At 45.6% G+C, this 14894-nt stretch overlaps 1 protein-coding gene across 1 annotated transcript in view; it reads right to left on the bottom strand.

Annotated features, from left to right (window-relative positions):
- Positions 1-4059: 4059 nt before the first annotated feature.
- The window catches only part of ADAMTSL5 (ADAMTS like 5), a 207308-nt gene continuing 196473 nt past the window's right edge, over positions 4060-14894 (bottom strand). Inside the window, exon 12 of the mRNA XM_069736430.1 lies at positions 4060-5065. Within this exon, the coding sequence (XP_069592531.1) occupies positions 4758-5065 (308 nt within the window). The 3' untranslated portion in view covers positions 4060-4757. The remainder of the gene's footprint in view (positions 5066-14894) is intronic.

The raw sequence follows: 14894 nt of genomic DNA, 5'->3' as shown, positions 1-14894 counted from the left end.
AATATACTACGTGGGCTGTGCAATATACTACGCGCACTGGGCAATATACTACGCGCGCTGGGCAATATACTACGCGGGCTGAGCAATATACTACGTGGGCTGTGCAATATACTACACGGGCTGTGCAATATACTACGCGGGCTGGGCAATATACTATGCGCGCTGGGCAATATACTACGCGGGCTGTGCAATATACTACGCGGGCTGGGCAATATACTATGTGGGCTGTGCAATATACTACGCGGGCTGAGCAATATACTACGTGACTGGGCAATATACTACGTGACTGGGCAATACACTACGTGACTGGGCAATATACTACGTGGCTGGGCAATATAGTACGTGACTGGGCAATATAGTACGTGACTGGGCAATATACTATATGGTTGGGCAATAAACTACATGGCTGGGCAATATACTATTTGGCTGGGCAATATACTACGTGACTGGGCAATATACTACGTGACTGGGCAATATACTATGTGGCTGGGCAATATAGTACGTGACTGGGCAATATAGTACGTGACGGGGCAATATGCTACGTGGTTGGGCAATATACTACGTGGCTGGGCAATATACTACGTGGACATGCATATTCTAGAATACCCGATGCATTAGAATCGGGCCGCCATCTAGTTAAAAATAATGGTCTGTCAATGACTGTACTTAATTCCTGCAGTTACTCAATGATGTCATAACAAAATGATGATGCTATAATTATTCAATGATGTTATAATCAACTGATGATGTCATAGCAGATGATGTCATAATTATTCAATGAAGAAATAATCAACTGATAATGTCATAATTATTTGATAATGTCATAATCAACTAATGATGTAATAATTATTTGATGATGTCATATTCTTTCGATTATGTCATAATCAACTGATGTCATAAATATTTAATGATGCCATAATAATTTGATGAATATCATATTTATTCAATGATGTCATAATGATCCAATGATGTCATAATTATTCAATGATGTCATAATCAACTGATTATATCACAATTATTCAATAATGCAATAATCAACTGACAATGTCATAATTACATGATAATCTACTATATAATTGTCTAAGGGTCACTTCTGTCTTTCTGTCCTTCTGTCTGTCTGTCACGGATATTCATTGGTCGCGGCCTCTGTCTGTCATGGAAATCCAAGTCGCTGATTGGTCTCGGCAAAACAGCCACGACCAATCAGCGACCGCCACAGTCTGGTGGCAAAATGGCGGCTCCTTCCTCCCCGCAGTCAGTGCTCGCTCCATAATCCCCTCCAGTCAGCGCTCACACAGGGTTAATGGCAGCGCTAAGGGACCGCGTTATGCCGCGGTGTTACGCACTCCGTTAATACTGCTATTAACCCTGTGTGCCTATGCAGCATCAATAGTAAAAAGATCTAATGTTACAAATAATAAAAAAATTAAAAAATCATTATATACTCACCGTCCGTCTGCCCCTCGGATCCAGAACAGGCCTTTCCCGCTCCTTGCGACGCTCCGGTGACCACTCCATGCATTGCGATCTCGCAAGATGATGACGTAGCGGTCTCACGAGACCGCTACGTCATCATCTCGTGAGACCGCAATGCACTCTTGAGACCGGAGCGCGCGAGGAGCATCGGTAACCGCTTCGCCATGATCCGGGGGCCAACGGAAGGTGAGTATATAACTATTTTTTATTTACATTTTTTTTTTAACATTTCTACATGGGCTGTGCAATATACTACGTGGGCTGTGCAATATACTACGTGGGCTGTGCTATATACTACGTTGGCTGTGCAATATACTGCGTGGGCTGTGCAATATACTGCGTGGGCTGTGCAATATGCTGCGTGGGCTGTGCAATATACTACGTGGGCTGTGCAATATACTACGTTGGCTGTGCAATATACTACGTGGGCTGTGCAATATACTACGTGGGCTGTGCAATATACTATGTGGGCTGTGCAATAGGCTGTGCAATATACTACTTGGGCTGTGCAATATACTACGTGGCCTGTGCAATATACTGCGTGGGCTGTGCAATATACTGCGTTGCCTGTGTAATATACCACATGGGCTATGCAATATACTATGTGGGCTGTGCAATATACTACGTGGGCTGTGCAATATACTACGTGGGCTGTGCAATATACTATGTGGGCTGTGCAATATACTACGTGTGCTGTGCAATATACTATGTGGGCTGTGCAATATACTATGTGGGCTGTGCAATATACTACGTGGGCTGTGCAATATACTGCATGGTCTGTGCAATATACTACATGGCCTGTGCAATATACTGCATGGGCTGTGCAATATACTATGTGGCCTGTGCAATATACTACGTGGGCTGTGCAATATACTACATGGGCTGTGCAATATACTACGTGGGCTGTGCAATATACTACGTGGGCTGTGCAATATACTACGTGGGCTGTGCAATATACTACGTGGCTGTGCAATATACTACGTGGGCTGTTATATACTACGTGGCTGTGCTATATACTACGTGGCCAGCCGCGAACAATCAGCAACAGGCGCAGTCCGGCCACGAATTGGTGCGGGATTTGAACCACACTTCGCTAATTGGTCGTGGCTGGCCGAATCCTGTGTATTCAATGTATTATTCTAAAATCTTCATAAATAAACTACATAGATATTCTAGAATACCCGATGCGTTAGAATCTGGCTACCATCTAGTGTCATAATAAACATATGATGTCATAATTATGATTATGACACAGTTACTTAATAATGATGTCATTAATGTCATAATGATTTTATGATGTCATAACAAAATGATGATGTTATAATTATTCAATGATGTTATAATCAACTGATGATGTCATAATCAACAGATGATGTCATAATTATTCAATGATGACATAATTAACTGATCATGTGATTATTTGATAATGTCATAATCAACTTATGATGTAACTAGATGGTGGCCCGATTCTAACGCATCGGGTATTCTAGAATATGTATGTATGCATGTATTTACATGGCGCTTAGCACAGCCACGTAGTATATAGGACAGCCATGTAGTATATAGCAGCCACGTAACATATAGCAGCCACATAGTATATAACACAGCCCATGTAATATATAGCACAGCCCACATAATATATAGCACAGGCCACGCAGTATATAACACAGGCCACGTAGTATATAACACAGCCCATGCAGTATAAAACACTGCCCACGTAGTATATAGCAGCCAGGCAGTATATAACACAGCCCACGTAATATATAGCACAGCCCACGTAGTATACAGTATAACACAGCCCACATAGTATTTAACACAGCCCACGTAGTATATAGCAGTGTGGGTACCATATCCCTGTTAAAAAAAAGTTATACACTCACCCTCCGGCATCCACCGAAGCTGTCCCGATGCGCGCGATGCGGCCGCCTGCTTCCGTTCCCAGTGATGAATTGAGAAATTACCCAGATGACTTAGCGGTCTCGCGAGACTGCTAAGTCATCTGGGTAATTTCGAAATGCATCACTGGGAACGGAAGCTGGCGGCATCATCGCGTGCATCGGTGGACGTCGGTGGACATTATATCTTTTTACTATTGATGCTGCATAAGCAGCATCTATAGTAAAGGTTGTTCCGGGATGGGGCGACACACTGGCGCTGACTGGAGGGGAGTAGGGTGGGGGCACTGACTTGAGGAAAGTAGGGAGGGGCCAATTCGCGGCCGGACTAAGCCTGTCGCTGATTGGTCGCGCCCGGCCGGCCGCGACCAATCAGCAGCGCAGGATTTTCGTTACGGAAGTTAGTTACAGACAAACAGACGGAAGAACCCCTTGGACAATTATATATATATAGATATTTATTTGATGATGTTATAATCAACTGATGATGTCATAATCATTTGACGATATCATATTTATTTGATTATGTCATAATTAACTGATAATTTCATAATAATTTGATGTCATAATCAACTGATGATGTTATAATTATTTTATGATGTAATATTTATGCAATGACATCATAATCAACTGATGATAATCTGAAGCATGGACAGTCATTTTATTGGCTATTATCAGAATAAGCTAATGTATAGTTGTAGATCTACAGATACAAATGATTTACATATATTAAAATTATAGTTAAATTAATTTAGTGTGTCACATGCTCAATTCTCCAATAATGATATCTACCTACAGTATTTTCTTTAAATCTACTATATTTTTCAGAATGGGTTCCTAAGCTTATTGTCCACTCACTCACTTTACATATATTCCTATGTGATAGTTTTAGAGTGATGGCAGGCATCCTTTTCTTTACATCTTTCTATTGCATTTGGTATCACCTGAAACTAAAAATATAGGGGAACACACAGCAGTAATTTACTAATCCATCAAAAATGCTGAGAAAGTGAAACCCTCATTTAACCCTTTTAGGCTACGAGAGTGCAACCTAAATGCGATCCAGATTCCCTTTTCTAGAACCCAGGACTAGATGTCTTATACCCCATACTTTAAGTTCAAGAGGGTTATTGGCATGAACGCTGCTCATAGCTCGGCATTTTTAATGGATTAGTAAAGAAATTCTATAATTTTTATATTAAGTCAGACAGTTCAGGCCTACAGTGTCCTAAGTGCGTGTGATTACAGGTACTTTCAGTCATACATATAGTTTTCATTGGATTCCCTTCTGCCTTGAGCATTACAGTTCTTATTTTTGATGACTTTGGATTTCTTGTTTTTTTTCTGTTTGCATGTATAAAATAAAGAGGATGTTGTGTAAAGGTCTCAGGAGGATTCTCTGCACAAACTGTTTAGTCGTTGCATCTGGTAGTCTTCGCGTTGTGACCAGGGTCTGATGTAACTATTGATGGTAAGCAAGATTCGGTTCAGAGTGCGCTCATAGTTCACATGTCTTGAAGGCATCATAATATATTCTTTTTGGTCTTGAAGCTTAGGACAATTACACTTGTTAGAAACCCAAATGTATTCTTGATTCACAAGAGGGAACTTGTTTCTGTAAACATGTTTAATATGGAGGTCATAACGTGTCTCCTGACCTATTGTCTTTTGCCCCCAAATCTTGCCATGGATCACTACATGAAAAGAAGTAAACCAGACTGTAATAAAAACATGGTAAAATCATTCCTATAACTATGTAAACAGTTAAAACTTTTCTAAAATTCTTTGCGTTTCAGTTCTTTATAGTTTTCACATTGACTTCTTGCCGTGATTAGATTGAAAGACTGTCCTGGTCATGTCCAAACAACACCAGGCACTTTTTTTGTTTTGTGTTGTGTACGCAGCCAAAATATAGGAAAGGCAAATGTTCTCTCAGTAGCGTGAGTAAAACTAACCCAGAGCAAATAATCAAGTACATGACATTTTCCAACTGACAAAAAATATATATTTTGTTACATGGCCACGATCAGGAATAGCGACATTTTTTTACTCTTATTTTCGCTGCGTCTAAAAAGCTGCTCTCTAATTGCCCCACTTGTTTGTCAGTAGATGCGGATTTACTGCATGTACTGACATTCTATTGGTCAAAATCCACAGAAATTGACATGCTGTGGCTCAGAGACCCGCACCGCGGGTGAGTTTACGCAGCGTTAAATAGAAGCACAGTGGATAGGATTTCTATAAATCCTATCCACTGTGCTTGCAACGTAGAAGGCAGCGTCCTAGACGCAGCAAAATTGCACTGCGTCCAAAATGCTTCTATTCCTCAGCATGGGCACGCAGCCTAAGACTGTTCACAACTTAAGAAATAACCTTTACACAAGACAATACTTACTTAGCCTTTACATGCTGTGCAATTTAATATTTAGCATAATACATAATCTACATCTAGCATGCTCCATGCTCATCTTTCCGATTTGGTTTTTACAATAAAGTAAAATCTCTTGCTTATCAAAGTCACTCGGATAATAATGTTTAGATCAAATTTGGGAGAGATATTATTGAAAAAAGCTAAATGAATAGTTATATAGAGAGAGGAGATCAATATGTTCCTGAAGAAGATTGAAGTTCACTATTAATTTAAAGCATTAATAATAGGTGTGCGTTATGGGTGTACAGCAGGGGTCTCAAGCATGCGTCCCTTGACACTCTCTTCTGTGGCCCACGGGGTATTGGAGCTCCTAAGACATCAGAGGGACAATCAATATTAGCATTGATCGACCATTTAACCCCTTAGATACTGATGTCAATACTGATAGTGGTTTCTAGATGGTTAATTGATAGAGGGGGTCCAGTTTTAAGCATATTGCCACCGTGCAATCGTGCTACCCTGCAGTATGCTGGTAGTTGCAATGTCAACATGAGGCCAAGAAATTGACTTTGGGTCAGCCAGCTACAGTAGACTATAAGGCGAAAGATAAGCAGGGTATAGCAGATCTAATATCCTATATTGGAGAAGAACGAAAATATATTAGATCAACAATCAGACAAGCAATAGTTAAAGTCCCAAATTTCAAAAAAAGTAAACAAAAAATTGTGAAAATTAAAAACATTTCAAAATAAAGTCTGGAAAATTATTTCACCACTAACTACTCAATATTTAACGAGAACTACTCAAGCGATAAAACTACCAAAAACTCATGCAATAAAAATATATAAAAATATCCAAAATTGTATCTTTTTCACTTTTTCATTACCCTGACACAAAAAAGTGATCAATAAGTTTTATAGAAAAAAAAATAAATGGAATCACTGAAGACATCATCTCATCAATGTCAATTTGTTTCTATTTGCGGCCCTTTTACCCAGCTGAGTTTGAAACCCCTGCTATACAGTAACTAACTGCATTTTTAAGCTCCAGAAAACTTTGTCCAAGTCATAATAGTCAAGAGGAATGGAATTCTACAAACTAGATTTCTCAAGAGATGCTGTCTGAAGAAAGGAAATTGTTACAAAACAGCACAGATGTTCAGGAACTAAAAAAGTAAACACAAAAAACATAAGAAAGAAGGGCTCTCGTACTGTAATACATAAATGTACAGATTGGGAATACTAGTCAGCTATCCAAAGATCTCTTGTATGATTTATCACAAGAGCTCTTCAATGCCTACCAAGTCCTGTATAGGTGAGAGTATCACATAATCAGAAGAGGTTTACAGAATCTACATCATTTCTTTCCATTCATGAACATTATTTATAATTGAGAGTCCTCAGTGGTTGATACCTTTTAATGGCTAACTGAAAAGATGGTAACAAATTACAAGCTTACGAGACTTTTCTATCTACTGGCTAACACGGTACAAAGAAATACACTGTGTGCAGAATTATTAGGCAAGTTGTATTTTGATCACATGATACTTTTTATACATGTTGTCCTACTCCAAGCTGTTCAGGCTTGAGAGCCAACTATCAATTAAGTAAATCGGGTGATGTGCATCTCTGTAATGAGGAGGGGTGTTGTCTGATAACATCGAAACCCTATATAAGGTGTGCTTAATTATTAGGCAACTTCCTTTCATTTGGCAAAATGGGTAAGAAGAGAGATTTGACTCGCTCTGAAAAGTCCAAAATTGTGAGATGTCTTGCAGAGGGATGCAGCAGTCTTGAAATTGCCAAACTTTTGAAATGTGATCACCGAACAATCAAGCATTTCATGGCAAATAGCCAACAGGGTCGCAAGAAGCGTGTTGGGCAAAAAAGGCGCAAAATAACTGCCCATGAATTGAGGAAAATCAAGGGTGAAGCTGTCAAGATGCCATTTGCCACCAGTTTTGACATATTTCAGAGCTGCAACGTTACTGGAGTAACAAAAAACACAAGGTGTGCAATACTCAGGGACATGGCCAAGGTAAGGAAGGCTGAAAAACGACCAACTTTGAACAAGAAACATAAGATAAAATGTCAAGACTGGGCCAAGAAATATCTTAAGACTTTTCAACGGTATTATGGACTGATGAAATGAGTGACTCTTGATGGGCCAGATGGATTGGCCTGAGGCTGGATCAGTAAAGGGCAGAGAGCTCCGCTCTGACTCAGACGCCAGGAAGGTGTAGGTGGGGTACTGGCATGGGCTGGTATCATCAAAGATGAACTTGTGGGACCTTTTCGAGATGAGGATGGAGTGAAGCTCAACTCCCAGACCTACTGCCAGTTTCTGGAAGACAACTTCTTCAAGCAGTGGTACAGGAAGAAATCGGTATCATTCAAGAAAAACATGATTTTCATGCAGGACAATGCTCCATCACATGCCTCCAACTACTCCACAGCGTGGCTGGCCAGCAGGGCCGTATTTGCCACTAGGCACTTGAGGGCACGTGCCTAGGGCGGCGGGATGCGGGGGGGCGCCCTTGAGCTAGGTTTTTTCTTTTTTTTTATTTTTTTTTTTTATAAAACTCCGGGGTCAACAGGGCCGTATTTGCCACTAGGCACTTGAGGGCACGTGCCTAGGGCGGCGGGATGCGGGGGGGCGCCCTTGAGCTAGGTTTTTTCTTTTTTTTTATTTTTATTTTTTTATAAAACTCCGGGGTCAAGTTTCCGCCCCCCCTCCTCCCTCCCTCCTTCCCGCCCCCCCCTCCTCCCTCCTTCCCGCCCCCCTCCCTCCCTCCCTCCCTGAAGACGTAATACTCACCTTCCTCCAGCGGTGGCTGCAACTGCGTCTCAGCGCCTGCAGCGCGTCCTGTCTTCAGCGGTCACATGGTACCGATCATTAAGGGTGATGAATATGCGCATATTCATCACCCTTAATTAGCGCTACCATGTGACCGCTGAAGACAGGAAGGAAGACGCTGAGATGCCAGGAAGTTCTGTGCTGCGCGCCGGTGAGAGGTAAGTATGACAGGGAAAAAAAGTGGGGTGCCGTGCACACAGGGGGGAAGGATGGGGAGCCGTGCATACAGGGGAGAAGGATGGGGAGCCGTGCATACAGGGGAGAAGGATGGGGAGCCGTGCATACAGGGGAGAAGGATGGGGAGCCGTGCATACAGGGGAGAAGGAAGGGGAGCCGTGCATACAGGGGAGAAGGATGGGGAGCCGTGCATACAGGGGAGAAGGATGGGGAGCCGTGCACACAGGGGAGAAGGATGGGGAGCCGTGCACACAGGGGAGAAGGATGGGGAGCCGTGCACACAGGGGAGAAGGATGGGGAGCCGTGCATACAGGGGAGAAGGATGGGGAGCCGTGCATACAGGGGAGAAGGATGGGGAGCCGTGCACACAGGGGAGAAGGATGGGGAGCCGTGCATACAGGGGAGAAGGATGGGAACCGTGCACACAGGGGAGAAGGATGGGGAGCCGTGCACACAGGGGAGAAGGATGGGGAGCCGTGCACACAGGGGAGAAGGATGGGGAGCCGTGCATACAGGGGAGAAGGATGGGGAGCCGTGCATACAGGGGAGAAGGATGGGGAGCCGTGCATACAGGGGAGAAGGATGGGGAGCCGTGCATACAGGGGAGAAGGATGGGGAGCCGTGCACACAGGGGAGAAGGATGGGGAGCCGTGCACACAGGGGAGAAGGATGGGGAGCCGTGCACACAGGGGAGAAGGATGGGGAGCCGTGCACACAGGGGAGAAGGATGGGGAGCCGTGCACGCAGGGGAGAAGGATGGGGAGCCGTGCACGCAGGGGAGAAGGATGGGGAGCAGTGAACGCAGGGGAGAAGGATGGGGAGCCGTGCATACAGGGGAGAAGGATGGGGAGCCGTGCACGCAGGGGAGAAGGATGGGGAGCCGTGAACGCAGGGGAGAAGGATGGGGGAGCCGTGAACGCAGGGGAGAAGGATGGGGGAGCCATGAACGCAGGGTGGGAGGATGGGGGAGCCATGAACGCAGGGGAGAAGGATGGGGAGCCATGAACGCAGGGGAGGATGGGGAGCCATGAACGCAGAGTGGGAGGATGGGGGAGCCATGAACGCAGAGTGGGAGGATGGGGGAGCCATGAACGCAGGGGAGAAGGATGGGGGAGCCATGAACGCAGGGGAGAAGGATGGGGAGCCATGAACGCAGGGTGGGAGGATGGGGGAGCCATGAACGCAGGGTGGGAGGATGGGGGAGCCATGAACGCAGGGGAGAAGGATGGGGGAGCCATGAACGCAGGGGAGAAGGATGGGGAGCCATGAACGCAGAGTGGGAGGATGGGGGAGCCATGAACGCATGGGAGAAGGATGGGGGAGCCATGAACGCAGGGGAGAAGGATGGGGAGCCATGAACGCAGAGTGGGAGGATGGGGGAGCCATGCTTGCAGGGGAGAAGGATGGGGGAGCCATGAACGCAGGGTGGGAGGATGGGGGAGGCATGAACGCAGTGTGGGAGGATGGAGTATAAATATGGAGTATAAATACTGGGCCCTATAAGGGGGACACAGTGTGAGAGGACAGTGTGAAGAGGGGACCGGTATAGAAAGGAGAGGTCAGTGTGAAGAGCATGTACCATAAGAGGGACAGTGTGGGGGTCATACTTTGTGCAGACAATATAGTGAGGGGCAATTTTTTATTTGGGAGCATTATAATGACACTTGTATCTTTAAGGGCGTCATGTGGAGACTTTCTGCAAAAGAGCGGCGAAGATGGAAGTCTGCAGAGACGGCTGTGGATGAGAAAAAACTCATCATGGGATCTGGACAAGATGAAGAAAAGGAGAACGGCTCCAGAGGCGACGTCATCTATCAGGTACCTGGATGTAAATGTTATTTGTGATGCTAACTCTCATGTTTTTATATATGCTAGGAGATTTAAAGGGACACTGTCACCTGAATTTGGAGGGAAAAATTTTCAGCCATAGGGGTGGGGTTTTTGGGTGTTTGATTCACCCTTTCCATACCCGCTGGCTGCATGCTGGCTGCAATATTGGATTGAAGCTCATTCTCTGTCCTCCGTAGTACATACTGTACCTGCACAATCTGCAATCTTGCCTTGTGCAGGCGTGTACTATGGAGGACAGAGAATGAGCTTCAATCCAATATTGCAGCCAGCATGCAGCCAGCGGGTAAGGAAAGGGTGAATCAAACACCCGAAAACCCCGCCCCTATGGCTGAAAATTGTTCCCTCCAAATTCAGGTGACAGAGTCCCTTTTAAAGGGGATGTCCAGGCTTGTGATGAGTCTGCAGTCATTCTTTGTGACTGCAGACTTCTGAATTCTCACAGTGCACACTGCACGCTGTCAGGATTCTCTCATGCTGGGGATTTACATTAATGCGATCATGTGCTGACTAGACATGCGTGACCTCCGTCAATGAAAATGAACTGAGCGAGGCCGGGCACATCTAGTCGGAATGTGGTCAGAAGTATACAAATCACATACTTGTGCTGACATGACTGTCCACCGGCAAGGGAGAATCCTAAAAGTGTGCAGTGCATGCGTTGTGAGAATTCAGAAGCTGCGATGTCAGGATTCAGCTCTGCAAGTTCCAGTAGTCGTCACATGGACACGTCACTCATATGCGATTTTCAGACTTAGAGTATGTGTCCACGTTCAGGATTGCATCAGGATTTGGTCAGTATTTTACATCAGTATTTGTAGCCAAAACCAGGAGTGGGTGATAAATACAGAAGTGGTGCATATGTTTCTATTATAGTTTTCCTCTAAGGCTATGTGTCCACTTTCAGGATGGCCGGCGGTATCGCCGGAGCGGCTTAGCCGCTCTGCGGTAAGCCCTGCCCCCTTTCTGGGACGCGATGATGCCGGATGTGTTCACAGCACACATCCGGCATCATCGCACCCCACCATAGCGCCCTGTGCTATATCTTGCGGCGACGCAGCGTCGCCGCAAGATATACGGACATGCTGCGATCTGAAAAGACGCGCAGCATGTCCGGAGTCGCAGGGCCACCGCGTGCGTGTTACCACGCATAGTGGAGACGGGATTTCATTAAATCCCCTCCACTATGCTGTAACATCTGGACGCTGCGTGTTTGACGTTGCGGCTCTATGCAGCGTCAGACACGCAGCGTTTCCTGCACGTGGAAACAGACCCTAATTGTTCCACTCCTGGTTTTGGCTTACAAATACTGATGAAAAATCCTGACCAAATCCTGATGCAATCCTGAACGTGGACACATACTCTTATGGTCCTGTGACAACGAGCTTCTCTTCTGCTTCTCTTAGTTTTTCACTGAACATTGAGAGCATTAGGGAGAGGAGCTCGTGGGCACATGACTGAGTGTGCAAATCACATATGTCCTTGGCGGAGGGGGGGCACCAAAATGAATTCTTTCCCCGGGTGCCAGAAACCCTAGATACACCTCTGCCGGTATCCTACTGCGAGCGGCGATTACCGGGTCCGGTGGAGGGAGGTCTGTGCACAGGCAGTGAGGCAGGGACTGAGGGTGTGCACAGAGAGGATGGAGACCCGGACACTGCCCGTCCCAGTCTACGCCGTAGCCTAGAGCCCTCATTATCATAGGAATATGTCAGTTAATAAATTGCTTTTCTGAAGCTTTATAGTGTAGTTATAGGTCAGGGAGGGTTGGATAGGGATGAGCTAGCAAGGTGCAGGGACAGGTAGTGATGGCTACTTGCGAACATGTGCGGCAATTGCGGTTTTGCACTTACGATGATACATAAAACACTGCTAGTAGTGTTTTTTCTCATTGCTGCAAGTACCGCATTTGCCGGATGGCGGCAAAACCGCAAGTGCCGCACATGTCTGTAAGTCCCATAGGGAATGAATGAGGCCGAATGCAGTGTTGCCCTAAGTGATCCATTACGCGGCAGATGCGGAAAAACTGTCGGATCTGCTGCAAAAGGCGACTTTCACATCAGCGATTTTTGCCAAAGTCACTGCCGATAGTGTTATACTCACCAAAGGGGGAGGCAGCACTAAAAGTGCCTAGGGCAGCAGAAACTCTAAATACGGCCCTGCTGGCCAGTAAAGTTCTCAAAGAAGAAAAAAATAATGACATGGCCCCTTGTTCACCTGAACTGAACCCCATAGATAACCTGTGGTGTTATGAAAGGCAATTCAGTTTCACAATGGACATGGAGATCAGAGCACATACAGTGATCTGACAATAACCCAAAATAATAGAACGAGCTCTGAGACGTGGGAACTCTGCAGACCGCAATCCCTGATCCTCTCCAAACACAACTAGAGGCAGCCGTGGATTGCGCCTAACGTTACCTATGCAACTCGGCACAGCCTGAGAAACTAACTAGCCTGAAGATAGAAAAAATAAGCCTACCTTGCCTCAGAGAAATACCCCAAAGGAAAAGGCAGCCCCCCACATATAATGACTGTGAGTACGATGAAAAGACAAACGTAGGGATGAAATAGATTCAGCAAAGTGAGGCCCGATATTCTAGACAGAACGAGGATAGGAAAGATAACTTTGCGGTCTACACAAAACCCTAAAGAAAACCACGCAAAGGGGCAAAAAGACCCTCCGTACCGAACTAACGGCACGGAGGTACACCCTTTGCGTCCCAGAGCTTCCAGCAAAACAAATAGACAAGCTGGACAGAAAAAATAGCAACAAATAGCAAAGAAGCACTTAGCTATGCAGAGCAGCAGGCCACAGGAATGATCCAGAGAAACACAAGTCCAACACTGGAACATTGACAGGAAGCATGAATCAAAGCATTAGGTGGGGTTAAGTAGAGAAGCACCTAACGACCTCACCAGATCACCTGAGGAAGGAAACTCAGAAGCAGCAGTACCAGTTTCCTCCACAAACGGAAGCTCCCAGAGAGAATCAGCCGAAGTACCACTTGTGACCACAGGAGGGAGCTCTGCCACAGAATTCACAACAGTACCCCCCCCTTGAGGAGGGGTCACCGAACCCTCACCAGAGCCCCCAGGCCGACCAGGATGAGCCACATGAAAGGCACGAACAAGATCGTGAGCATGGACATCAGAGGCAAAAACCCAGGAATTATCCTCCTGAGCATAACCCTTCCATTTAACCAGATACTGGAGTTTCCGTCTTGAAACACGAGAATCCAAAATCTTCTCCACAATATACTCCAATTCCCCCTCCACCAAAACCGGGGCAGGAGGGTCAACAGATGGAACCATAGGTGCCACGTATCTCCGCAACAATGACCTATGGAAGGCGTTATGTATGAAAAAAGAATCTGGGAGGGTCAGACGAAAAGATACAGGATTAATAACCTCAGAAATCCTATAAGGACCAATGAAACGAGGTTTAAACTTCGGAGAGGAAACCTTCATAGGAATATGACGAGAAGATAACCAAACCAGATCCCCAACACGAAGTCGGGGACCCACACGGCGTCTGCGATTAGCGAAACGTTGAGCCTTCTCCTGGGACAAGGTCAAATTGTCCACTACATGAGTCCAAATCTGCTGCAACCTGTCCACCACAGTATCCACACCAGGACAGTCCGAAGACTCAACCTGTCCTGAAGAGAAACGAGGATGGAACCCAGAATTGCAGAAAAATGGCGAAACCAAGGTAGCCGAGCTGGCCCGATTATTAAGGGCGAACTCAGCCAAAGGCAAAAAGGACACCCAGTCATCCTGATCGGCAGAAACAAAGCATCTCAGATAGGTTTCCAAGGTCTGATTAGTTCGTTCGGTCTGGCCATTAGTCTGAGGATGAAAAGCCGAGGAAAAAGACAAGTGAATGCCAATCCTACCACAAAAGGCTCGCCAAAACCTCGAAACAAACTGGGAACCTCTGTCAGAAACGATATTCTCTGGAATGCCATGCAAACGAACCACATGCTGGAAGAACAATGGCACCAAATCAGAGGAGGAAGGCAACTTGGACAAGGGTACCAAATGGACCATCTTAGAAAAGCGATCACAGACCACCCAAATGACTGACATCTTTTGAGAGACGGGAAGATCTGAAATAAAATCCATAGAGATATGTGTCCAAGGTCTCTTCGGGACTGGCAAGGGCAAAAGCAACCCACTGGCACGAGAACAGCAGGGCTTAGCCCGAGCACAAATCCCACAGGACTGCACAAAAGAACGCACATCCCGCGACAGAGATGGCCACCAAA

The sequence above is a fragment of the Ranitomeya imitator genome, chromosome 1 (genome assembly GCF_032444005.1).
Source record: "Ranitomeya imitator isolate aRanImi1 chromosome 1, aRanImi1.pri, whole genome shotgun sequence".
NCBI classification, from domain to species: domain Eukaryota; kingdom Metazoa; phylum Chordata; class Amphibia; order Anura; family Dendrobatidae; genus Ranitomeya; species Ranitomeya imitator.
The sequence above is the reverse complement of the archived record's forward strand: the minus strand, read 5'-3'. Positions and strand labels throughout refer to the sequence as shown.